Below are 27,908 nucleotides of genomic sequence, written 5' to 3'. Positions count from 1 at the left end.
CAAAGTGTTTTGTATGCCCAGCCACAGCCCTACACCAAGCTGCCTGCTGAGGCAATGCAGAGTTCACAATTGCTCCAACAAGGGCTGGCTGGGAGGTCTGGTGCACCCCAGAAGCTTGTACAGGAGGAGGCATGTCCAGAGCACTGGGTTTGCATGATAAGCTGAGCAGCATTTTCTGGGGTCCCCATCCCAGCTATCTCCCCCTGGGAAGACTGAGATGTGCCATGGCTCTATTCCTGACCCTTTGTTGATCCCAAGAGGGCTTGGTGCATTAGTGGGCATTGTGGTGGGCTTGGCACTGATAGGGGACCGAGACTCATGCATCAGTCAGCACGTCCATCCCAGGTATTGGTTGATCCCAGAATTTGGCTTCTAGGGGACATCCTTGGAAATAAAGGTCTTCCCATGGTCAGTGCAATCAGCCCTCCAGATGTCACTGCTGCCACACAAATCCCTGCCATGCAATCCTCCCCGTGCAGTCTGCAGTAACAGAGAAAGTGATAAAGTAGCTTTGCACACTTTTTTTCTTCCTTCATCTATTTGTCTTGCTGCTACAGCCACACTCTAGATTGGAACAATGTCCAAAACACTGCCAGTTCCTGGTGGCACACTGCCCTGAATTCACTGCAAAGATGACACATGCCTGGGACTGGACAGGAGCTCGCACACTGACGCCACATTTAGTGCTTACTGTAAAAGGTTACTTCCTGGAGATCCCATTGATAAAGCAGTGGGTTTGGTTGCCAATTAATCAGGGTCCAGCCAAAGTTAGCAGCAGACCCTGAGATCTGGGTGGCATTTAGTTTTTTTCTGTTGCGGCTTGGGTTTTTTCTTCGTTTTTTAATATGGTGGAGGTTTTGCCCCTGTGTTATTGCTGATGTGACAGGTTAGCCCCTGCCACTTGGTCTTGCACCATGTGAAACACTGGGATGCTCTTTGGTCTTTAACCCAGGGAGGAGTGCAGGGCTGGACCCACACAATTCTAATAGTTTCCTGGACTGCCCATCCTAGTCAATTCAATAACTACAACATAATTGAAGGTCATCTTTAGTGCTAATGTCCATGCTAATATTGGTAGCTCTGGTCCTGCCTAGCCTTGTCCTTCCCCTGCTACAGCTTGTGGTGCTCAGCTTCCTTATGCTACAGACCTCGTTTGTGTTGGTTTTTTTTAACTCTTCTGTTCCCACTCACAACTGAAAACACTGTACCAAATCTCTCCCTCCTTTTAAAGCAGTTTAATCAAACCCACCTCTGCAAAGGAGGTCCTTTGTCTCTCCATTTGCTTTCCCATTGTGCTGAGGCCTCTCAAAGACAACTACAACTATTAGAGGTGCAATATCCTCACCTTATATGGGACTATACCAGAAATGATGGATAAAATGGTTCTTTTATAGTCCTTAACTACTTATATGGGAGAAATAGTGAGGTAAGTATATGGGATAAACCGGACTTTTTACAGTCCTTTACCTTATAGGGGACTATGCCAGAAATGATGGATAAAATGGCTCTTTTATAGTCCTTAACTAGTTTGTAAAAATACTCTAAAGCTTGGTGCATGCCATTTTGGCTACGCAATGGGGTGAAAGGGATTTTAGATGGTCTAAGTATGTGTTACTAAACAAATGCCAACAGCTGGTAACAGCAGAACGCATTGCAAAAATTCGTGAGCTGCTGCCACCCACTGGCGTCACTGCGTTAGTTTTGCAACGTCTAAATGCTCACCTGCAAATCTCCAATTTCCACTTTTCTCATAAAACCCAAAGGAGAGGTCTAGGAGTTCCCTTTCCCACTGTATGCCAGTAAGTCCAATACACTATCCCTTTTAGCACAGAGCAAGGGAGCAAGGAATGGTAAAGGAAGACAGAAATAAATGCTCTTCTGTGTTGAAAAGACAACAACCTCTTTTTTTCTTTATAGACATTGAGACCAGAACTGGTGGGTAAATCTTCAGGCTTGTTTTCTAATCCATTTTCTAACTTCCGCAGTATTTACTAACCAGAAAGGAAGTCCACATATGACTTTTCTCCACAGGCATTTCTGATATTGTGTGCACAAGGGAGAGGAGAGCTCATGTTACTGAGAGCACACAGACCTAATTGCTGCGCTTGACCCTAGCCAACTGCCACCGAAATCACCGGTGCCCTCCCCCTCCTCCCGTGGGCTGCGGAGCAGCGTTATAATTAAATGCCCAACGATTCCTGGCACAGGGAAGGGCAGAAGCTGGCATGAACCTGCCCAGTTCCCAACAACTACCTGTGGCTGGTCTGCAGCTGCCACGCACCCGGGGCTCCAGCACCTTCCAGCTCTCACTGCCAAATGTGATGGCAGCTTCCTAAGCAGGGGTGAGGGATGGGGTCTCTCTTGGTCTAGCTGACCATGAAAGGGGGGGCAAGGGGCTGCGGCAATGGGCAAGTGGCTGGTTGCTGCAGCTGTGAACGTGAGAAATGGATGACTGGCTGAAATGATGTGCTTTACTGTGCGGGATGGCAGGGGTCCTGCAGGTGTGAAGGAAGCAAGGCAAGAAAGCTTGTGCCATTCATCACGAAACAGATCTGGCCTCTGCAACCCTCTGCAAGCATGTTAATGGGATAGAAATACCCAGGGATGCTCTTGTATCCGCAGCTGACACCACTGAGTGGAGAAAAAGAGATCTCTCCCGCCTCTAGACAAAAAGACAGAAGCAGAGTCAAGAACGGGGGGAGAGACCAACTGACTGCCTTGGGAAGTGGGACACAAGCCACTCTCTTCCAGCCATGTGCTGCTTGTGGGGGTACACCTTCCTGCAAGAATGAGAAGAAACAGGCAGCTTTATAGAAACACAACACAGGTTTCTGTTTTAATGAGAAAATAATTATATACTTGCATTGTAGGCCTCACAGTCACTATAAAACAGAAGCAGGATAACATTTAAGTGGTTAACATACAGAAAGCCAGGTATTGTTGAAACTGGTCGATAAGTCATGACAAGGATGCCGCCTTTTTGTTGCCAAACATGTCAATGCTACTGTATTTTCCTTCAGATAATGTCAGTACGGAGCAAGATGAAGCCCAAACTGGCAGCTTTTAAATCAAATTGTTCAGAAAACCTGCACTGTAACCCCAAACCGATTATAATCACAAATGCTAATGCTTAACTATTTCTCAATACACAGTTTCATTAAAACCAGTCTTTGCCACGGGAAAGGATCTGAGCGTTTCTTTTGTGGAGACAAAGTTAACTCTGCAATAGTGCTCTTTTGTTGCATTTGATATAGTTATATATAGATAAGATACGTATTACTGGTGTATACTTATAAACACCTAAGCTTGGTAGCATGCAAATGAAATAACAGAGGCAAGTAAACTGCATCGCACTCGTGTTACCACAGCACTGAATGTGTGCTGCTGCTTACGAGTGTCCATAATTTCTGGAAGAGAAAACGGTGCTGGGTAGACTGTCCTGGACTGATACATGCAAGTACTTTTGTTGCAGGGGCTGAAAGCGAATGCTTCTAGAGCACAGGACTCCCGCCTGGCCACTCCCCACCACCACATCCCCTTTCTAGGGGAACAATTTAATTTTCACTTCAAAGACTGAAGGCCAAATGTGGCAGTAGGGGAAGATGTGGCAAAGCATGAAGAGATGTCTTAGGATGGGTGATCAATGTCACTGGCTCCCAGTGAGAGAGAAGGAGGAAAAAACTGGCCTCCAGGTTAAAGAAAATGAAGATACAGGCTCCTGGGAAGGCAGTCCAGGGCTGCCCTGGTTTCAGGGAGCAAATATTGGGGGGAACTCTGAAGAGTGTCGTTTGGTGCAAGACCACCTCATCGTAAGTACAGGGGCTGTCTCCTCTGCTCAGGAAACCCCTTTTTCCCAGTCTCACTTAAGCTCTACCCCGGGTGGAGGGAGCCAGGACGCCTCTTGGTACAGATGGGCAGAGCTCATGGACGCAGCTTCACGACCTATGGTCTCACTAGAGTGCTGCATTGGTGGCATTGCTTTTTCTACCGTCTTATGGTAATGACCCACCTGCAGACATGAATCACAGTCCACTGTCGATTGCCATGTCTGAACAAGGAGTCCACTTCATTAGGTATGTAATTCCTTCATAAGCGTAGTCCCTCCCCATGCACCTGGGTTTAGAGAACATCCTTGAGATAAGCTCGCTGCCTTTATCACAGTGAACACTCGGTTGAGCAGGGTTTTCTTCTGTTCAATAGCACTTAGGAAGACAATTGACAGAACTGAGTTAATGGGTATATATAATTGTATTTGCTACAATTCCCTGAAAATAAGCCTCAAAATGATAGTGTCCATGGACAGAAATCAAATGCTGGAGGAACTGAAGGTGGGGGTGGGGGAATAATTTGGTTGCAAGCTCTGTGTTTGTTTAAGAAAAGCACCAGAAGTATGTTCACAGTATTGGTACTCATTTTAAATGAGCTCACTGTTTCAGGATAAAACAGCACAGCAGGTAATGAAACCGAGGAAAGGCTTAAGGGAGGACCGGTATCCTGGCTGATGATTTTTTAAAAAGGTGTCAAAATAATAATTGTTTGTTTATAAAAAAGGCAGAATATTTTATATAGAAAAAAGCTCAGTGTCTTTTTTTCTGTCGCCTCCCAAACTTGTTGGTTTCTAATCCAGAAATTATGGTTCCCAGTTGTAAAATATTCCTATTGTATTGCTTGCATGAAAAGAAAGAGTAAACCCGCAGCCTCTATACTACATACAAATACAAAGCACAAGAATAAATACCACATTTCTTTTCCTAATTGTCAGCTTACAAAACTGGTCAATACTTTGCAATTGTGACTCATGCAAATACCATGTTGGGTCAAATTTTAATATCACAAATACTGCATTAACTCAGTGCCTTGTTTTTATATCCCCTTTCAGAAAAAAAAAAAGAAATTAGCACTCATCCCTATAGCTGGTAAACAGCTTTGGAGAAAATAATCAGTACACGCACTGTCATACGCTTTCTGGTATGCCAGCCTCATGCACACCCCGCACACACACGCACACACGCACGCACGCACACACATGCGCACACACACACACACGCACAGATCCACACTAATCCTTCACTGCTGATCCCAAGCCTAAGCAGTAACTAAAGGCTCTATGGTTTGCTTGTAGCACTGAAAACACTGGCTGAACGGCAAAGATAGTATTTTCTTCCCTTGTCTGCTCTTCCTTGCTCACTCCTTCCAACTCATTATGCCCTTTAGCTTCTTTGTTGCCTGGAAACGTGAAGACTTCCACAAAGCACTCTACTTCAAAGGCTTTTTATGTTGTATAAATATAGTTGAAGACGTAACTATCTTTCTTCTTTATTTCATACCTCTTTCTAGGCCAGAGTCTGGCTTAGTTCAATTATTGCCTCATTTAAAAATTAAATGTCCTTTATTTGTATCCCTTTCCCACTACCTTTCTACTTCAAATTATCCATCTTCATAGATTTTACACATACGCCATTCTTTTCCCTCCCCACCATCAAAAAATAGTTGTCATCCGCTAAATACAGATTTTCTATTTAGAAACTTTGTTACGTAAATATGCTCTGAGAACCTGGAGCTCAGGTGATATTGCAAGCATATAGGATCCTAAAGCTAAGATAATCCATTTGGCTTAGCTCTCATCCCCATCTATTCCACTCCTAAATTGTGATGGCTTGTGTTTGCAACACAAGGATTGTTTTACTGAGTCTACTGGATTGTACATTTGCAGTAACTGCCTCCCTGTTTTTTTCTTTTTCCTTTTAAACAGATAAATTACTAGAAAGGGGAGTAGAACCTGCCTCCCACCCCCCAAACCACCCCAATTCCAAACTGAACCTTGTGGTCCCCTTAAATAAACAGCAACAGAGGGCAATATTGTTGTGTTTTGTGGCTGGGTAAGAGTACGCTGAAGTAATGCTGACCATCTTGGTGCAGCGGCTGTGGGAGGCGAAGGAACTGCAGGAGGGTCCGACGGGAGCAAGGCGGCAAGGCAGGGCTCTCAATTTGGTCAGTGGGAAGCACAAGCGTGAGCCCTGGCCACAGGGTCCTCCACACTGACCTCCCACCACGCACCTGCAGCCTCTCCGGTCCGTGAGGACAACTGAGTGCTCCCACCCGTGGCACCCTCCCCATTGCATTATTTCAGAGGGGGGATGGAGGGAAGAAGAAGGGGGTATTTTCTAGGTGGGTTTTTCCTGTTGTTTTAGGATTGCCATGAGTTGGATCATTTCTGTGTCTATGTGCATTGTTGAGTTTGTTGTGTATTTAATAAATATTGGACTAAAATGCTGCTGCTTTCGTGGTGTTTTTTGTGGTTTTTTGTTGTTGGTTTTTTTTTTTTTTCTTCCTTTCTCTTTTTTTGGTTTCGACGTGCCTGGTCGCTGTCTTCACGCTGCAGCGTGGTTATTCATCCTCCTCCCGGTTGGCATAAATGCCGGCTTCCCAACGCAGTGCCAGAGCACTCTTTCTGCGGTTCACCCTGGTCGCCTCGAGGACCTGGCCGGGAGAGAAAGGAAAAACACAGCATGTCACTCAGCTGCCCCTCGTCCCCATGCTGGGGTGCCCCACACTGCGTGCCCGGGCAGGCAGGGACGAGCCGGGCCAGCCCTTCCCGCACGTCTCCCAGGGCTGCACGTCGTGCAAACTGGGAGGACTCATGCGATGAAGCACTTGGTGATGTGAAGGTGTGGGCAGTGTGGGGTGGCACACGAGCAAAGACATACCATGGGAGGACAGAAGTGGTCGGCGTTGCCTGGCAGCATCCCGCTCACTTCAGGTGAGCCCCAGCTGGCCCTTACCAGCCCAGCTAAACATTGCCCCATCCCTGCCTCGGGAAGGCAGGGCACCCGGTCTTGGTCCTTTCCCCAGGGGCAGCTGCACACTTTCGGTACCAGGAGCCAGCAACCTTTGCCCAGAGACTGCTTTGGAGCTGCACGTGCAGGCTGGAAAGCAGTCTGCTGCTTATTTTCAGCACGTCACCCCCTTAGGCAGAACGAGGCAGCCCCCCCTGGATCTTCTTCTCGTGGTCTTTGGCTTGCAGCAACGCCAATGGGAAAGCCTACGCACTGTAATCACAGTGCTCTTGAGGTGAAAAATCACCCCGTGCATGCCGAAAAGGAGATTTGCACAAGGAGGACCTGCACAGCCTGCAGAGTCTGGTACAAGATGGGCCCCGATACATTTTTGTATTTTTCATACACGCACACACTGAGTCACACATACACATATACGCACACTTACAAAAACATACGCATTGTGTATGTGTTATATATATGCACACACATGCACACACAGAAACAACTAGAAAAGTAAGAAACAGTTTTAACAAGGTTGAAAAAAACTACCAGACAAAACCAAAAGGTGTTATCGTGATGTGCACCTGATGTACTCATTGGCAAATTATGCATGGCAGTGAGTCTTTTACTTCCAGCAGAGTGAGACATAAAGGGGTCTGGGGCCTTCTTACAGAAACACATGGCAATCTTATTTTCTGACCAACACTGAACAACAGCTCCATGATCAAACCACAAAGCTGCCAACATCTGCTGCCCTCAGTGTGTTTTAAAACAGCCCTCCCAGAGAAGTAAATTTCTGAAATGTTTCAACAGTCAGTTAAAAAAAAAAATTGTAAAAAAACCCCCAACAAATATGTGAGTGTTCACTGAAACAATGCCTGCCGTCCTCTGTCCCTAAGGCTTCCTGTAAGCTGCTCTGGACACTCCTTGACTGGAGAAGAGTAGCTGGCCTTTTGAGAAAGGATGATGCTATTTTATTCTTCTGCATAGAAAGTCAGATGCAGTGAGGACTTCAGACTTAACTGGAAGAAAGATAAATAACATGAGACTACAGTAACTCTTTTTTCAGCTCATGACAAGCTGTAGTTGGAAAAGTACACAGGTACTAGGGGCTCCTGTACAGGCAATATTGGGAAATCAGCTCTGAACTGTCAGCTGAAATTACAGGCCGTAACTTTGCTTATGGGAATGAGAACATACTTCTGCATTTATGCTAAGACCCAGACCTCCACTCAGGAGCTGAAGGTAGGGTGGAGTTTTGCCAGCTTTATTATTTCTTTGCCCTCCCAGTTTCTTTCGACTATGACTATGAACAAGCCAAAGAACTAAAGGCAAAATCTAGCCAATAGAGACTATTTTGAGCTAAAGTTCCATCTGATTCCTGGCAATGACCAGGGCTACAAAGCTGGTCCAGGTCCACCGGAGAGATTTTTTGCTGAAATTTTGCCCCAAATCATGCCTCCTGTTTTTGCAGAGCAACCACTGGGAAGGGGGAGCAAGGCTGAGTAGTTTCTATTTTACCCAGTATAGGGCAAATGTGCTCACAAAACCTAACGAATCTTACCATCCCCCCAAAAAAAAACAGTAAAAAAAATTCCTTCTGGGGCATCTGCCTGTAAGCAGCGTACTGGAGCTACTCCTACTGCAGGGATGAGGACCAGTGGTTTAAACTACATGTTTGGGATTCTGAGTGCATGAACCAGGGAAAGACAACCCATACTGAACAACGGAGAAGCAAAACCTGGACTGGGTATCAGCATCATATTACTATCTTCTCAGAATAAGAAAAGACAGTGGCTGCTCCAGGGTTAGAAATTAAGGGGAGAAAAAAAACCAGTGATTTTTTTTTTTTTTTTTTTATGTCAACAGACAAATACTGCTAGACAGAAAACTATAAAGACCACTACGGGATAATGATTAAATAAAACACAGAATATTGCTGTTCTCCCCACTGGATATTGAAATTTACATGAATAAACAGCAAATTCAGCTTATATTTCAAACCCAAACTGCCACTGTCACGGAGTAGTGGTACATTTAAATGAGGTCTGCGGAATTTGGCCTGTAGATTTATACCAGCTGAAAATAAAATGGATTTTACATAATTTACAACAGTTTCCAGTCAGTTTTCTCTCTTGCTGGAAAGCATAATGTTGTAATGGTCTCTCGTGATGGCTTGCAACAGTCAGCACCCTTAAACTTTGAAGATTTCTGCTTTAGATCAGTCAGGTCTTCTTTGTCTTAAAAGACAGCAACAGGGTTTCTTCCATTTATCCCATCTGCAAACATGTGCAGAAGCTTGTCTACTTCTGCAAACCTTGCTGGTTGCTCCAAGGAAAACTGTTTCCAGAATTATATCAGAGATACCATCAGGGCATTGAATGTGGACTTAGCCTTTGCAGGAAAAACAAGTACTGATGTCTGGCTTAGTATTAATAAACAAGCCTTCTAAAATAGTAGAGCAGATATGAGTAAGTTAAAGGTCCTTTTGAATAGTTATACCAAAATTTTTCTTCTAATCTACTGAAAAGAGTGTTTGACCTAAAATAACCTTCATTTTGACTAGGCTGTGTCAGTTTTATACCCGCTACAGGAAACAATGGGGTAATTATAGCATGGAACTGGAATGACTGAGTGGAGAATTGGGACTCCTCAAAGGAGCATTGAATTCACAACCCAGGAAGCCGCTCGCCGAAAATAGCAAATGATCTCTATTTTAAAATATTCTTGGTAGGTATCAGGGCTGTCTGTAGACCCATCATGAGTCCAACACCCAGAGGCTTTCTGCAGCAGATGAAAGGAAGGAAAGTCTTTTGCTTTTGTTGTTGTGGCTGGTTTAGGGGTCTAGAACATGCTGCATTTTGGCCATGTTACAAAATGCTACCTCAATGCTTTTTAAGTGTCCTCCCTGATGATGTCTAACGTCAGCTCAGAAGGTGCAGGCAGTGCAAGCCAGGCAGGGTTGTCAGGACATCCTAAGGCAGCCAGGCTCATAACTGCATGCAGAAGGCATACACCAAATATCAGAAAGACGATGAAGCAGACAGTTCACTCAAGCTTAGGCTGAAGAACCGAATTGTCTATGCCCTAATGGTAAGGCCACATTGGTGAAAAAACCAATGTCTTATTTGGGAGAGGTGATTTGACTATTAGCTGCAATAGAAGAGGAAGAATCTGGAGAGCAGAAGTAGGTGTGAGGGAAGGGCAAATATCCCAAGATACACAGGGCTGTCAAAACCACTCTTCACCTCTCTTTGCAAAAAAGTGCTGTGTGGATCTTGTGGTTGCAGCTCTGGGGTCTTGCTAAGAATTGCAGAGGCCTCCTTCCTGACAGATTTCATTTATTATTGAGGACTTTTTTTGGGGAAAAAAAAGAAAGATTGAAACAGCTGCTACTGTCAGGTGTAAGATTAATTTATCTATCCATCCTAGAGATGGAGACTAACCTGTCCTGAGTTTCCCTCCAACAGATGTAACAATAATTGCTTTCTTACTGGCAACAAGGGAACAAAAAGCAAAATACAGATATGCTTTAGTCCCAAGCATATTTATCCCCACCACTGAATGACACTGACAACTATACAGCACAGGCTAATTTTTATTGCACAGTAGCAGCAAAACTGATGTGGAAGAAAAACGATTTTTCTGGAGCTTGATATTTTACTGATCCTTCCCATTTGGACCTTGAAGAACTAAAAGCAACAAAACCAGAAAATACAAAGTTTGGGTGTCTGAAATCTACCAGTACCATGTGGGAAAGTCACTGTACAAGACAGCTCCATGGAGCATGTTGTGCACAGAGAGAGAAGCACAAAGGCAGGGAACAGGCTGCCTGCTTTTGCAGATTGTGAGCGCTCCTGCTCAGGAATGATAAACTAAATGCTTTAACATAAAACTGGAACTACTGAGAGACAAAGAACATCTATTTCTCCAGTATAAAGGTATCTTCTTTACTGTACCTACTTAATGCTATTCACTGAATACACCAGACCTCTAGTGAGCACAGTGAAGAGCTGGGTATCTGAGACAAAAATATGTTTACCTGAAAAGTATTATAACATAACCGTGTGCCCTCTGCCATCAAATCTAGTATGTTGGTTTTCTATTTTGCAACACAAAAATTTTCAGCAGTAGCCTTTAATGTTGCTTAAATGTCACCTTACTGTAGTATCTCCTGCAGCATGATTAATATTAAGCAAACTCAGCATAATGCCCCATAAATGTGAAGATATGTGTAGTTGTAGGGACAAAAGCAGAAGATGTTGAGGATAAAAACAACATATATATGTGCAGGCACATAGTTATCTGTGGTGTCTTTAAAACAGCAGACAGACGTGCTTTTAACATAGGCTGCAGGAATTTGGAGGTGATAAAACCACATCAACCTAACGAAGCAGGCTGTGGTTTACTGCATGTGGCATAACTTCAGCAGCTACTGTACCTTGCTGGGGGTTTGCTACTTACCAGAGCGGAGCTGCCAGGCTGATCGCGTGGAAGCCCCTGCTCCTCCAGTGCTGCCAACGACGATTAAAATTGAGCCACCTGCCTGCACCGGAGCGGATTACAGAGGGCTCTGGTGAACAGGAGACACAGCTCAGCTCTGGGGTCAGTAGAGAGTAGGGGGGCATCATGCCTTAATTCTTGCTGTTCCTTCCAAAAAAACTGCCCAGCTTCAGCTAAAGATTTCCAGTGAGAACCAAATGGTTTCTTCAGTCTGAGGCTGGGGATTAGCCAGATGGCATACTTCCACCTGCATACAGAATCACTGTGTCCTACAGCCTTTATCATTTCTACCAGCTTTCCCATCCATGCACCTTCATTACTCCTTGCGTCATTATCCTTTTACAAGGCAGACATGCGACCCTTCCCAGCAGAAGGCCAAGGGCTGGGCGTGTAAAATCTACACCTGAGCTTCCGTCTCTCACACAACATCAAACGCTCTGATCACTACTGACCATTCATAAATTGTAACCCAGGTTATTGTGTAGATACTATGGGGGAGAAGAGGCCCAACCTGTGTCTAAAACCAGGTCTCTGAAAGCACACTGCTCTTACACTGATAAACTTTCTATAAATACTCTACATAAAGATCAATCACTGGCTTGTATCAGTGAGATAAAACCCACACTAAATTATTTAATGAATAGGAAATGGCATAGACTTGACTTTCCTTTACTTTCCAGGACAGAAAACGTTCATATGCTTGCCTGAGGTATAGCTGATGTGGTCAAATACGTTATGGAATAGGGAAATAGTGGAAGATTCATGTTTATACAAAAATGCTGATGCTGGACAGATGAATGTCAGTCATGACCACATTCTGTGCCTCTTAGAGAAGTCCAGATTTACACATAAGTCTGCACAGAAAATTACAGGCAATGGAAATGTCCACGTTATTGAGCACATCGTTCCTAAAAAACACTGCAAAAGTGTAGTTGCTATCAATGCCCTGCTCTTAAAATTCTTGCCTTTGGCAGAGTTCAGCTTTGTAGGGATAAGGACTGTGCAAGTTATTGCCTTGCTAAAATACCAGATGTCACTGTAAATACACTTTCTTTAGCAGGTCTGGGTTTCTTCTACTCTGAGACCAACACTGATGCTACATTGTGGGACTGTAATCAATCAGTTGTCACATCACAACAGACAGGCACAAAGACAGGTTCACAAAATTCACAAGACTGAGGCTGTGCACTTGGATCTGACTCTCTTCTTCCACAGATGAAAGGTTGGTGTGCAGATTTTTTACAAAATACTAGAGATTTTGATAGTGCTAAATACATTGTAATCAGAGACAAAGGAAAGCCACAGCAGTTTCACTCAGCATCTAAGGATGCTTGGATCCCAGGTTTAGCTTTAGCAGCTCAATGATAACAGGGATTAAGGAGAAGTTCTCATTTCATGCCTCAGGAATGATCCAGACCTGGGCAACAGCTCCCATCCCTTTAATTACAACCCCTCCCATGCCAGAAATTGTAACTAGAATCCAAAGGTTAGAAAACCAGCCACACAAATATTTGTTGATGAGAGGTACAAGGGCATATCCCCCACGCACATTTGCATCCCAGTTTTGATATGAAACAGCACTGGCACACAGTATGAAAATGCAAACTGCAGCAACATGCACTTGGAATCACCATGCAAGAGGAAGCAAAAATAAATAAGCAGTTGAAAAGTACCTCAGAAGTAACCTTGCTAGACAGTAATTTACAGGTGTACTGGTAGAAAGGGAAAAGACCAGCATTAGTACATTGAACAAGCATGTTACAACTAGGAAACAAGAACAAAATAAAGAAATTGCAAGAACTGGCACATTCCAGAGTACAAGATTTCAAGCAACTTGGTGTCATAAAAAAAAATTAATAAATTAGTCACTTTGGTGTTTTTTTAATGACGTTGCTTGGCCAGTCTCAGTCTTGTTTACCATCAGTGCTTGACCCATTTTCTTGCAGCTGCTTTTTCTCTTTTTCTCACCTGTGGAAACCTCTACTGTAACACATTCTCTTTGGAAGAAACTGTCCCCTTGCCTGAGCAGTGCAGTTCTTCCAAGAGCAGATGCGCTTGATTTGCCCTGTTTCTGAAAGGCAAAACCTGCAAGCTCCAGCCAGAGTGGTTGTGTTGTAGCCACTGAAGCCAGACATAAAACAGAAGGTGGTGATGTTTAAAGAAGAGACAGGGCAGATGTCCTACTGAAATCATCCTTTTGGTGTGTCAGGGAGGAATTGAAGCTCTATACATCAGTACTGCTGGTGTGCTCAGCATATGACAGGGAGTTTCCATGGACATCAAATCTCTCCACAGTCCCATTCAGGAGACTGGCTGCTGCCTTCTGCAGAGCAGTGCTGGCTCTGTTCAGCCTCCGGTGCCACAGGACCCTGACTGCTTCTAGTACTCGAGGAAGTCTCTGGTTCCCCTCACTCACAAAGAGCAATGCTGAGCCACATTCAGCTCTCAGGACTTAATGCTCTAAGTGGCAGCTGCCTGTCTGGTTGCTAGTTATGCTCCTTCCCCTGATATATTTCACACATTTTTAAAAAGAGGCCAGCGGTGTGGTCTTTTTCTTTGTTAGTTACAGAAATCTTTTGCCTGAGCACATGGTCAAATGTCCTCTGCCAACAAATCAAAGCTATTTGTTGTTTAAATAGTTATTGCTTAGCCTGGCATGTAAAATATTAGCTCAAACTAACAGTGGTATGAGTGCAGCACTTCTTATTTCAATTATCTTTCCTCTGTCAATGGTGAGTGTTGTTTACAAAAGGAGAGTGGAAAAAGGCATGGAAGAGAAACAAAACACTCCTGCTGATCCAAGAAAGCTCTCCCTGGGCTCTGCAGGACATGGCCCTCTAACAGGATTTTGGGTAGGCAGCAGCAAGAATGAAAATCTTGTTTGGCTGTATGCAATGGGCTTAGAGAAGAGGAGAATGACAACACTGTGGGACTTTGGTGTGCACTGGGACTCTGTAAATTCACTGCAGCCTTGACAATTTGTCCCAGAAAAGGATCCATCCCACAAGTTGCCTGACTGGCACCAATGCTCTGGCAGTGCATCTTTGGGCGGTCAGTGCCTGGGCAGCTTCAGCAGCAGCAGACAGCTGAGCTGGCACCCAGAGCACACCTCTTCGGTTAGACGCTGCCCAGACCAGCGCTCCGGTCAGGACATCAGGGCTCACTTCAAACTGCAGAAGAGACTATGCAGTCACAGCCAACCTGCCTTCTAGGTGGCACATGTGCAGCCTCTGCAAGCACTTGAGGTAACTGAGGTTGCACTCAGGTAACTGAGCAGAGGCAGTTAGGTCTAATGACATCTTACATGTCTTTTGTGTGTTACAACATGCATGACAAGTGGCATATGACCATCACAGCTGTGGGAGAAGATTTGAGCCACAAGCCCCTGCTTCATGGGCTGGGCAAGTCAGATTCACTCTTCACCAAGATGGAGGAAAAGTGCAGGATGAGTACCAGCTGAGTGTCACCTCTTTAGCAGAGCAGCTTCTCTGCCATGCTGAGGTTTCAAGCCACCAGACTGACAGATGTGTGCTGCAGGACTCCTGAGGACCAGTTCTGGTTTGCACAGCAGGAGTTCTATGCCCCTCTTTTTTTCAAAGTTCCTCCCGGCTCCTGCAAAGGGCGTGAGAGTGTGACATGTCTCCTGCAAGCCTCTGAGTACCCTTCAGGGAGAAAGATTCTCTGGGGAGATGCCAGAAAACAGCACTCACCAGAGCAGGTGGAGCCACCCCATTTCACTGAGTGCTTTGGGGAAGGAGGGGAAACCAGAGACCAGCTCCTTCCCAAGACATGGCCCCAAGATGTCGCTGCCAACAAGGCACGCTCCACTGCACAAGCTGGCTTCCTACGTGGCAGCAGGAGCCTGACGGATGACGAGATCGTGTTTTTCAATGGCTTCAGTAGAAGAAGGGACAAGAAAGTTTCTAGCGTGCTCTGAAAATTTATCTGTTTACATTTTCAGTCAGCTCTCCTACTACATTTTAGTAAACTAGCAGAAATGCAACAGGACCCCTCTACACTGCATTCCTTCCAATTTCAAGTATCTTGTGCTCCTGTGCAATATTCACCAGTAATGATTAAAAGCTGCCAGACTAGTGCAGTATTCACCTTACAAACCTTCACTTACTTCTATACAGCTAATGAGACTCTACGTTTAATGAGCATTACTAGAAAGCAGTTTGTTTGGAGCAGGAGCTCCTTGGTGCTGGGGTCATCATACTGACATCTCCGGGAAATGCATGGAGGACTGTGGCTGCTTCAGCAAACACTGTGTCTGTTTAGTAAGTTTTATACTGCACTTATATCTCACTACCTTCTGCACTCATTGCCCACAGTAATAATGAGTCTGAATAAGAAACACCTTGTGCTCTGTTGGGAAACAGGCTGTATAAAGGTTGCATAAAGGTTGCACCCGAATTTTGATACTTCCAGCTATGGAATTCATAGCTGCTCTTATTAGCGCCTCCAATAAAGAACACCTTAATTGTGTTAAACTCTATGACAGTAATGACTGAAATGCAGGCACTCATTTCACAAAACTGAAATTCTTGCTGATTTTCTGTTTGTGTGGAAGAAAGACAACAAATCCAGTGGGAAACAGCATGCTGCCCATTGAAGGATCTAAGTTAATTTCTGAGACATTCCCAATCCAGTTCTGCAAGGGGTGGTTTCTGGGGAAGTTACCCACTTACGCTGAATCCTGAGCCCACTGGGACAGGATTTAGGGGGTCTACAAACACAGGCATGAATACATGTTTGATGCACAAAGTTCAAAGAGCCACTAAAATAACCCATTGGAGGGTCCTGGCGATGTGTGAATTAACAGAGTCTGCCAACTGCCCTTGTTATTAATTAACTAATTAATATAAATTTATTATGAGTTGCCTTTGATATTTCCATCAGTGACACTCTTCCTCTCCATTGGCCCTCATCCTTCCATTTCAAACACACTGGCCCTTACAACATGTTAAAATCCTTACGCACTTGCACGGTGATCTGAGCAGATTCTTGGGAAATAAATGTTTTTATTGTCTGAATGTTGGTTCTTACAAGTCATGGTCTCTATGGCAGAACAAAAAGTGAAAAAGAAAAGTGCACTTACGCTGCTGTCGTCCATCCTTTCTCGTCTCTTAGTTTTGTGTGTTTCGTAATCCTCCATGAGGGTCTGCATCAGGTTCTTGGGTCGCTGGGCTCCTGCAGGCTCCTCGGGTGGAGGGTCAGACTGTGAGATGGGGCCTTCTGTGGTGGGGGATGGTGGAGGCTTGATCTTCTCTATCTTTCCTGCAATGACATGAAAAGGAATGACCCTTTCTAAGCTGAAGGACTCACAAGTTGTTTCCAAACAATGACAGCTGGAGAGATGTTTTCAGTGGGGTTTGAGTGCAGAAACAGTTTGGAAAGAAGCCTATGAAACAATCTGGTAAGTCAGAATGGTCATGGGCTCTTAAAACACTCTCCCTCATCCTGAAATTCACTACACCAAAACACTACAAAATCTTTTTACAAAACCTGGAAGAGTTACCACATGATACAATGCAAATTTAACCCACCACTATTGTTTACTGACTGAATTACCCCTCTTTCATCCTAGAGGACACATTTTGGTGATCTGAAAATGTTTGCAAGATTCTGGAAAATGGCAAGATTGTTTCTTTTCTGGCTTAGACAATACAGCACACAGGATGCCACCACCGTATGCCAGGGACCACGTGCAAGATATCCAACGAAGGCATCTGGGTAAACGGTGCTGGCTTTTTCTCTTCTTCCAGTGCTTTTTATCTGCTTTCTAAGTGTGAAAGGCTTTGGGTTGGTCCCTGGTGCAACTCATCCTGGCAGCTGTTTCCTGCAAGTTGCAGAGGGTGCTCCTGAAGGGAGACCTGTGGCAGAGCAGGATGGGGTCTCCATCCCACACGCCCCTCCTTCAGACAGGGCCCTTCAGTCACCTGGTGGGAGGAAAGTCAGCGACAAGTCAGGTTGCTCTCTTGACTGAGCCCATTTCACCCAAGGGACCCTGTTTTAGGCAGAGTGACCCCAGCTGAAGAGGTGGGTAAAAGGCAGGCCAGAGCAAGGAGACCACTGCAGTGAGCTGCAGGAGAGCTCAGGGGGTGGACAATCCACGCTCCTCCAGGGAGGACAGCCTGCGTTTCTCATTACCAGGTGCTGATCCGGGGTGAGCTGCCCACCTTGTCCTGCTGGGAAGAATGAAGACGACAGTGGCAGATCCTGGGAATAAGGTGGGACGGTCCTCAGCTATGACAGCAGAAAGCAATGTGGAACCAAAAATCAGGTTTTCTTTTCCATGGCACGTCAGGTCTTTGAAATAAAACGGTTCAAGGGATGGGAAAGAAAAAAAAAAAAAGAGGAAAAAAGCCCCACACCCTTACCAATAGGTGAAGCAATTGGAAGGATTGTGCACATTTTCATGACACTTCTGTTGCTGAGACAAATGAAAACCCTAGATGCTCCTCCAAAAAGCATCATAACAGTGGTAGCCACTAGAGAGCAGCCTTGAAACCCCCTGTAAGGATCAGCAGGATTTATTCTTGAAGGAAGAAGTGAAACCTGAGTCGACACTGCAGAGGTCTGTTACAAGAAATCCCCTTGCCGGGCTTGTTTCATTTTTCACCAGTATGGAAAAACCCAAGATCACTGGTTTCTCGTTACAGGCTTAGCTTAAGCTGGCCAGTGCAGGGATGAGGCTGGAAATTTCTCTTCCTTAAATCACCCCACCACAGAGACTGGAGGGGGAGTGTCTACGGGCACAGGTTCTTCTCCGGGTTGCACCAGCTCCACAGACAACCAGAAGATACGCTGCCAAAGCAGAGGCCAACAGCAGGTCCTGAGCTGCCCACCTGCACCCATGTATCACAGCTTGAACTGCTCAGCAGAAGAGAGTAAGAATAACTGTCACCTCGTCCTTTAGGTCCAGTGGGTAAAAAAGTCTGCTGAAAATAAAAGACCCGATTAAGGGTGAGATATCTTGCTGTATTACTTAATTCTTAAAGTAACTGTCTTGGATGTATGCAAGTAATGCAGGAAGAATCACGCTTCTCAGATGTCTGCCCAGCTTTTGATTTCCCCCAGGGATGCAGACACACCACAGACCTACGGACAGGCCTGAAAAGAGCTCATTGCACTCCACTTCCCCTGGAAAACAATGCAAACTGTAGGCTTTGGGGATGTGCATTTTAGAAAAGGGATATCTCCAAGCCGATCCATCCTCCCTGGATATGTGCAGCAACACGCAACTCTTCTGTGCATGCTGGGCAGTGTCAACATGAACAGTGTCACTGTTCCCTTTTCACAAACAGACAAGCCAAGGTTATAAGGAGATTCGCCCACAAGGGAACAGTGGTTTGTTGGTTTGTATCCACAAGAAATTATGCTTATATAACCATTTTCTCTGTGTAAGTGAATTCCACTAAAAACTCAGGAATTCAGGGCATCATTTCAACTACTTTTCACAGAAGAGTAAGTTCCTAAAAATTTTCTGAGAAGAGGTAGACAGGTGGAAGAGAGAGATTCTACCAGTGCCAACTGTGTCAGAAAGGCAAGCAACCAGCACAGCCATCAGTGAGGTTGTGGTTAGATGATGGGGTGTCTGAGGCTTCAGGGCTCTCAGAACAACCACAGAAAAACTCCGTGAACATCATGCAGAGCTTCAGTCCATTGTAGAGCTATTCTGTCAGTTTGGACTATGTTAGAATTGTTGCTGGGTTAATTTTCTTCTGGCAGATTTTCATCCAGATAAGGTACAGTTCTCAGGAAGAAGAGTCACTCAGCATAAAATCATCATAAGACATGATGATCACAGGCACTTTCTACTTCTACAGTCCCATGCCCACACCTGATGCACAGGCACTGCTGGTAGTCCTTGCCCAAATGTAAGCTGAGTTAAAGTACCTGTGCTCTGACTCAAATGGAAGCAGGGTCACAATTGAGGGATACTAGCAAAAACTGCAGCCTGATGGTCACACTTGCAAGTTAACAGTGGTTATCAGCAGTGTCTTCCTCTCCAGGGGAAGGTAGTCCTCTGAGGTCACCTTTAGAGCTGTTGCAAGCTATCGAGTACAGGCGATAGCATCACAAATCTTCACCTACACATTTACTTTTTCTTCCACTTTCACAGGGACTCCAAAAATGTCCTGTGGCTTCAGTTCTGGTGATGGCTTCCTCCACTCTCTGGCTTCAGCAATCTAGTAGGAAGCTCCTGGAATTTGATTTCTCTTAATTTCCTGCCTCTTGTGCTATTTGGGGCAGGTGGGAGATGCTCCTATGGAGAACGCCCTTTCTCAGCCCTGGAGAGGGGAAGGGAAAGCTCAGGGAAGGGACAGGTGCTGCTGTGTCCCAGTCTGGTGGCTGCAAGACATCGCCTGAGCCCTCTCTGCAAAATCAAAGATGTGTAAAAGCTGGGGACAAATTAGCTTTCTTCGAACCAAAACCTCTGCACAGCTCTGGGGAGCAAGAGGGGCTGGGATGGTGATTTATCCACCCTGTGGAGCCTGACAGGTGTTCAAGCACTTGCTGCAAGCTGAGGAAGGATGCTCAGCTGATTTGCTGCAATATCAAGATGGAAGAGTGACCAAGGTGAGGCCCTGGGACAAGGGCCTGAGCCATGACTAAGTAACCAGCGAGTACCAAGGGCCACCATATCGTGTTAACTAAGGTACAAAGGAGATGGGAAGAATGGGGCTTCACAGAAGTAAGAGCAACTATTTTACCGATGCTGTTGGCATTTTTAAAGACACCTGCACAGCAGAGAAAACTAATAAGGTATTTCAGCAAGAGATTGTTTTAGGAGACTAGTCTGTGCTGGAGTCAGGGGATAGTTAAAATATGTGAAAAAAAAAAAAAAGTCCCTCTGGTAATGTGGAGCCTCATTACCACTCCAGGTGAAAGGTGGGCTTCGTTGGTCTTCTTGAACACCAGGTAAAGCAACATGAATATGCAAACACACAAACAAGAAAACATTAAAAAACTAACGTCTTGAAGATTCTCTCACTTCATACACATTCTCTGCTAGGGAAGGAATAAGAGAGCAAATGGCAAATGAGCTGGGTTAGTATGCTGTTAAGGCACTCCTGGAGGTGTTCAGGGGATGAGTGATGAGCACTCCAGAGGAATCCTTGAAAAGAATGTTGAACTTCGCTTTTTTCATACTGGTGCTTATAAAGGCGTAAGGAAACAGTATCTTCTGTAAACTCAGAGGCTTAATTTCTGCTGTAGCCTTGCTCAAAATTCTCATTTTAAAAAGGCATTCATGCATATGTATTATACCTGATCCTTATTCTTTACATGTATACAGGGCATTAAAAAGTTTGCAATGGCCACAAATATTAAAAATATTTTGTCCCAAAGTTTCTGCTTCTCTTCCCACCATACAAAAAATACCTTCAGGCTGCGGTTGAACCTGAGAAGTTTCCTTAGTGTAGGTATTTACTAGTGAAAAAGAAAGTGGAAAATGGTTTTCAGGCTGAAGTGGCTCCTCTGACAGATGCTTACCGTCCAGAGCTGTCACTCAGGAGAAGCAGCAAGGAGAAGAAAGAATACAACAGTCCCCCACCTCCCCTTTTGAAGGGAAGTTACCTGAAATTTAAAGGTTCCTGATCATTTGCATCTCTAAACTGCAACTGCCGCCCTGGGCTTTTGCCACTCACTGAAATTCTCTCACCTGGTTCATCAGCTGAAGACAACAGAAGATGAATGCTTGGTGGGCAGCTCTCCCAGATGCGTGTGCAGGTGGGTCTAAGCACCTGCAGATGGGTGCAGGGAATGCAGCGTGCCTTCTGCCTCACCTGGCAATGCTTTTGTGACAAACACCAAAAAGGCAGATGTGGCAGCTTCAGGAAAGCTTCTCCCAGGCATGGCTTCTCATGTCGGGGATTTCCTCATGGCTTGTCATGAGACAGCAAATATTCACAAAGGGTTTCTCTCCAACAGAAAAGCCTTCACTGAACCGAGACCCCTCATATAGTGATTTTCACACCTCCTTTGTTGAACAGAAATACTTGAGCCAGGCACTACAGGAAGTTAGACACAAGTCTAAGTACTCCTAATAAAAGCAACATGGGAATTACACCACCAAATGTATGCTGGATCCTCTCGTGTCACACACGCATCATCCTGTTTGAATAAACTGTCAAACAGCCCCAGTTGGTCTGCCCAGGAGGGATGGTGTACCGACCACACATTGTAGGAGAAAACCACTGGCCAGCTGTGCAGCTGCTCAACCCCTCACCAAGGGCAGCCAGGTGCTGCAGCAAAACAACACAGGAAATGTTCAAATTTAAATACAGCTCCACAAATATTTGGGGATCCACAGTGACTCTCTTTTTAGCCATGCTCAAGCATATTTTTTTTCTTTCTTGGGGCTCCTTATGCAGGAAGCCCAACTTTTTGGGAAAGGAGTTCGCATACGTTCTGCCCTTCACCTGTCCAGGTGTACTCTGGAGAAGGTCTTGTCCTGTGTGCACACAACACATAGTTGTGTTCCACTGAAATTACTCTGTGTTTTGCTCCAGTGATCTGAGATGGGTTAAAAAGCTGCTTCAAATCATCCCAAACAGCTTTAAAGGATACTTACTAGCAGTACAGACATTTATTACTAGGAACCATGATGGCTTCTGCTGGGTGGTTGGCAGACACCAAGTTTAGTGTTACCATCAGTTGTATGAAAATTGCATGTCATGGTGATAAAAACAGCCTGTTTGCTATCTAAACTAATTAGCAGTTATTTCACACATACACCCACACGAATTGTGTTAATCTTCCACACCTCAGTCAAAGTAGCAATTCAGTTCCCTCTAGTCCTTTTTTGCGGTTTCTGTTTCTGTTATCCACATAACAATGGTTCAAAGAAGTGAAATGGGAGTAATAAATAACTAGGGACCACCAGGAGTCCTAGTATAGCTATTCTGCCCAGTCCACCACGAAAAAGCAACCTGATAGGTAGGCCATTGCTATTTAAGTTAATTACTGCACCTCCTCAAAAGAGTTCTGGTGAGTTTACACTTGCCCACTTATGGATTAGCAAGGCATTTTTTCAAATTTAGACTTGACCCCCTATTCCCTTTCTGCTGAGGTATCTTGATGTTAAAAGAAGAGTGCCAATTCTTTCTTTGGCAAACGCAATTTGGTGACAAAAGTTCCTCTGTTTCTGCTTCTTCTTCTTGTTACTACTACTGCTATTACTATTATTATTATTATTTTTCTATGTGAAACTAGATATTTGGATTACAGTAACAGACATGTTCTACAGCATATTCCTTACTGTGCCTACCACAAGTAGATTTTCTTTTCTGCTCTCACCTCTGTAAGTGGCCGCAATGAAGCTTTACAGCTAGATTTTGTTGCCTCTGCTGAATTAGCTTTTGCCTCCGTTTTTGTAAATATTGAAAACATGCCGTAAGTATTAAAATAAAAGGAACGTTGCTGAAATCTTCCAAGAGACTGCATGGTATCCCTTCTCCCTACTTTTAAGGATGCCTGCAAGCTTTAACTGCAACACAGCTGGCTAAAGGGACAGCAAGGATGAGATGAGCTAAGGGTATGCATCCTGCAACGCTAAGGGTGCCAAGCTAATTTCCACCAGCTGAGAGCTCTGCTGAGCACATCTGCTGTTTAGAAAGCACCAGAAGTAGCAGACTTAAGAGTGACTTTGGCAATGCTCTTTGTGGGTTTTTTGATCAATGACATCCTTACACATTGCCACATATTCATCCTTTTCCTAGAAATTAATTCTTTGCCTTGTCACCAGCTGCAAATTGCAGTAGCTTGAGTCACTGGCTAATAGATCCCAATTTCCTTTTTTGAACATACAGCAGTTGGACCTTTAAAGGAAACTGTCTGGAATGATTCATTATAAATATAAGTTTATCATTCTCGCTAGAATGTAATTCACAATGAACATTTTCACATCAGACACAAAGTAAATGCCTTGTTGTGTAGAGAAATAATAACAAGCAGAAGTACACTGTTTTCCCAGATGCTCCATTAAAACAAGCATTAGTGTCAGCAGCCCTTCCAACATCACTTGTTAGTAAAAAGCAACCATTATCAGCCTCATTTTGAGCACTTGCAGCTACAGATGATGCTGTCTTTGAAAGTGGTCTTGAGCACACCTTTATACAAGCACACCTTCTCCTAGCTGAGGTCTATGGTGCCCTGTCTCTCACATCTTGTCAGGCTCAAAACACCTCAGTTTATGGAGACTCCCTATCAAAAATGCTGTTCTATGGGTGTAATAACAATAGCACTTCAAAGAAATTATTGACATCTGCTGCATTTTTTGGCAAGAAACACAGGTTAAAATCATCCTCTTTGCAGAAGAAACAAAACCAAGAATTAGCTATTTATGTGCTGCATAACACTCCAAGTTCACAATCAGACTGGGTAATGGACTAAATCCAGACCTTATTCAAGTTTGCCATGACTTTCAAAAGAAAAGGATCATGCTGCACAATTTTTTGAAGCATCACTGGCTCGGATTTACACCAGTGGAAATAAGGATGGAATTTAAGTACTCTGGGTAAAATTAATACTTCTTCACAATGATCACTGTTAATAAAAACTTCTAAGTACTTGCAAAGCATATGTAGGTCTACACTCATAAAAATCACTACAATTTTTTTTTTTTAAGATTTCCTTCTTTATGTTGTATTAACAAGGCATGAGTGCTTGATTTTATTTTTTGAAAAGGGGAAGGAGGAGCAAGATATGCTGCAACTGCTGTGAATGCCACCTCAAGGACCCAGAAGCTGATCAGTCAGAGGAGGACTTCTACTGAATCTATTAAGCATCTTGTTTGTGATGCCTGTCTCATCCATTAGTGAATGATACCAGCTGAAATACATGGCAACTCACAGCTCTGGAGGTCTTTTTACCAAAGTCCATTAAGAAAAGGAAGAAATACCTGAAAACAGAAAGCAAAACACACACAAAAATGAATCCAATGCAAAATCCCCAAATCTGTACATCTCCACTACCTTTGCACTTTCTTAGTGAAGTGCAAGAGAACAGTAAGCCTGTTAAAAAAGGCTTTGTATGTTTGTCTTTCAGACAGCCACAGACCTGCAAAAAACCACTGCTATCCTTCCTTGTGAAAATCCTAAATTTCAGTGGGTAGACATGTCATGCCACAACGTGGCAGAGGATGAACAAAGCACAGGGTTTCCTAATGATGATCAGCAGGGTAAGCAAGTTACTTCTACGCTACATTTGGGAAAAAACCAAAAATGCCTACAGGCATGCTCACAGACAGAAATTTGGGTTGTCCCATGCCCTCCTCCTGCCTGCAGTTTCCAGGCAGATGAAGTCATGACAACCCTCCCGCCCCCTGCAAAACAACGTATTCATTCAGAAATGACATAAAACCAAATCTGACCTGACCCTTCAGTCACATTTCACTTCTCCTCTGACGCTTACCTGGTGCAGTTTTGTAAGACATAGTTCTGGTGGGCATGGGTGGTGCACTCTTCATAATATGACTTGGTGCCACTTGCAGACCTTGCCGCTGCCTCTTCAGCTCCTCTTCTCGTTCCTGGGCAGCTCTGATCTCTTCTTCTATCATCGACAAAGTCCGCTGCTTCCTTGACCGTAACTTGAAAGGGCCCACAGTCACTTCAGGCTCCTGCGTGGCCAGGATGGAGGCAGTGCTCCTCAGCTCAGCTGCCTCTGAATACTTGCTGAAATAGCTGACTTCGTGCCTGCTTTCCTCCACAAGGAATGGCTGGTTGGCTGAGTACACAGGCGACTGCTGCAAACTCTTCCCTTCCCTGAGTTCTGAGTCTTCCTCTTTTGAAGTCTTTGGTATGGTGTCCCTTTTTTCCTGAACAGGTGAAGACACCTGGGGTGGCTCAAACATTGGGTTCTGCTGCTCCTTGGAGGCTGGAGCTGGCCTGGTGGTGGCTGGCTGCTCTTTGACTGAGATCTCCTTCTCCACTGGGATTTCTTCTTCCTTGCAGTTTGCTTTATCCGCCTGCTCGGCTATGGCTTGTTGGATGGCATTTTGAACCAACAGGCCAGCATGATACGCCAGCTGGTCATCAATCAGCACGGAGTCTGCCCCAGCAGAGGAGGGCGAGTCACAGCCCAGGTCACTGAACGACTTGGAGATGCCTTCACCCCTGCACTCAGCCGGAGTGTCAGCTTGAGGGGTCTGTGGCAGGGAGAAATCGGCCAGCGAGCTTTCCTGCAGGGCGCTCATGGTCTCATTGGAGGCACCACTGTCGCTGATGTTATCCATGCTGAAATCATTGGAAAGGGTCTCCAGGACGGTAGTATCCTGAGACCTGACAGACAAGTCATCCAAACCGGAGTCAAGCTCCTCTGGCGGGGAAGACGCACTGCCTGACTTTGGGAACTGGTCTAGCACACCCTGTCCATCATCCTTCACCACCGTGAAGACAGCTCTCGCACTCATGAATTCTCCATCCTCTGCCCACAGTTTTGAGGCCTGTCCAGCTCTGGGGCTATCACTGCTTGGTAATTCTCTTACTGGGTCAACAGCGGTAGTCTGAGCACTTGTATCATCTTCTGAGGTACAGGAGGAGACCTTCTGTGCTTTGACAACAGTGGCATTGTTACCTTCAAGCTGTCCTGTTTGCCCACACACTGAAATGGGTCTTGTCATGGAGGACAGTGGCCTGTCTACATGCGGAGAATTGAGGCTTTTGTAGAAGGGTTTGATGGAGAACATTTTGGGTGTTCCTGACCGTCTTGGTGGTGCCTGACCCTGAGATGGACCTGAATGCTCCATCAGCTGGAACTGCTTTCTGGCAGCTGAGAAATCAATTTGCTCTGTGACAATATCCTCTTTCTTGACATTGACTGGCTCTGGTGGTACAAAGGAGCAGCTGACTTGTTTGGGGGATGTTGGTGTTACACCTTGCTGCTGCTGTCTCTCCTTGCGCTCCTTGTACTTCTTGTGGGACTCCAGATGCTCTTCATCCAGTTGATCCTCCAGGGTCTTCTCTTGGGGAGGGTTCCACCATTTGGTGGCAATGTTGGGGTTTTTCTTGACAGCCTGGCTTTTAATGAGTTCCCTTCTTTCCTTTTCAAGTTCCATCATTTCCTCTGATGGTCTCACTTTGCGGACCCTGTATTTTTCCTTCTCTTCCTCATCTTCAAAGAGCTTTGAGGGCTTTTTGTCTTCATGAAAAGCTCGTAGTTCAAACTTAGCCTCTTTCTTAAGGGTTGTAAGAGTTGTCTCTCCATCCTTAGAGGATCTTCTAGAACTGTTTGAAGAAGTGGGACTTCCTGGCACCTTCAGACTCTCCCTAGTGTTTTCTTTCAGTCCACCCAAGGAATGGCCATTAGATTTCAGGTTCTCATCTGTTATGCTACCTTCACGTGGTTCAACTACCAAGGGTGCCTGCTTGTCAGCTACATTTTCTTCCCTTTCACTAGGTACTGAATCATTATTGACATTAACAGATGCTCCTGAGCCATCCATAATGGAGACTACACTTGGTTCAGGGGACGATGTACCATTAAAGGTATTATCTGCAGCAGAATCACAGCAATTTGCCTCCAGCACTTCATCTAGGTATCTGATCTCTTTAGCAACTTCACTGTCCAGAGATTCGTGCCTATCCTTAAGTCCATTGTGGCTGGCAGCAGGGGAAAAGTAGTGGGTTGGATTGTCTATAGGATGTGGTGAAGCCACTGTGGTGATGCTTTTATGTTCAGAAACTGGAACTTCAATTTCCATTTTCTCTTCCTTTGTAGCAAGCACAGTAGCTGGCTCCAAGGAATTGGCACAGTTTTGGTCTCTGTTTTTTCTCAACCTGATGTCATCCTCAGGGATTCTGGAAGATTTCTAAAGTGAGAGAACAAAACTATGATGAAGTCCTAAAAAGCAACCTTTTTTTTTTTTTTTTTTTTTTTTCAGAGTAAACACCATCTGGAAAGCAAATCCTAGCACTTCTTAAACTTGAGATTAAAGCAGCCCCTCAGAGTGTGGGAAGACAAGGCACATCTTCAAAACAAAAAATAGAAAGTTACTTTACCATAAGCTGGACAAGGCACTAAACCAACAACAAACTTATCATTTAAGTATCTCTCATCTGCTTACCATCCTCACTTTGTCATTATTGCATGGCTGTGTCCTGGCTTGCCACTAAAAATGAGCTTTGGGTTTCCAAGTTATTAATGACTTGGCAGTTTAGGTTCTTTAAAGGTTTGCACATGCGGGACACAACACCTATCATCTTGGTATTTTAAAAATGCTTTCTGTGCCTAATGGAAATCTCATAATGCTTCTACAGATGAAAAATATTACTGCCCCCGTTTTGCAGAAACATATGCTAACGTGCAGGAAGAGTAGGTGATTCATCCCAGGTTAGGAAAAAAGACATGGCAACGCAGGGAATGTTCATTTCTCAGTGGATCAATCCTGGTCATCAAACACAGGGCACAATTACATGGTGCTGGAAAGACATGGGGTCTTTCTCCAGCCCACACGGAAACCCACACGCAACTGGACCTGGGAGACAGGAAGCGTTTGCAACTCCCACGGCATGAAGACCACCACAAAGAGCATGACAGGCACCAGAGTCATGGTCTCCTCCCTCCCACGGCTTTGATCTGCAGTGCAGATGCACTGGATTCACATTTCTCCCTGATGTG

The 27,908-nt window shown here is 44.8% G+C and overlaps 1 protein-coding gene across 12 annotated transcripts in view; it reads right to left on the bottom strand.

Moving 5' to 3' along the window:
- Nucleotides 1–4,280: 4,280 nt before the first annotated feature.
- Nucleotides 4,281–27,908, bottom strand: part of PALM2AKAP2 (PALM2 and AKAP2 fusion) — a 271,043-nt gene continuing 247,415 nt past the window's right edge. For 8 of the 12 annotated variants that reach the window (XM_049796111.1, XM_049796114.1, XM_049796115.1 and 5 more), the window contains 4 exons: nt 24,705–27,099; nt 16,384–16,562; nt 12,956–12,994; nt 4,281–6,480 (listed from right to left, as the gene is read on the bottom strand). In XM_049796111.1, the coding sequence (XP_049652068.1) occupies nt 6,388–6,480; nt 12,956–12,994; nt 16,384–16,562; nt 24,705–27,099 (2,706 nt within the window). In that variant the 3' untranslated portion in view covers nt 4,281–6,387. The remainder of the gene's footprint in view (nt 6,481–12,955; nt 12,995–16,383; nt 16,563–24,704; nt 27,100–27,908) is intronic. The other 4 variants (XM_049796113.1, XM_049796116.1, XM_049796118.1 and 1 more) reach the window with 1 other exon arrangement.

Source organism: Accipiter gentilis, chromosome Z (assembly GCF_929443795.1).
Source record: "Accipiter gentilis chromosome Z, bAccGen1.1, whole genome shotgun sequence".
Classification (NCBI taxonomy): domain Eukaryota; kingdom Metazoa; phylum Chordata; class Aves; order Accipitriformes; family Accipitridae; genus Astur; species Astur gentilis.
The sequence above is the reverse complement of the archived record's forward strand: the minus strand, read 5'-3'. Positions and strand labels throughout refer to the sequence as shown.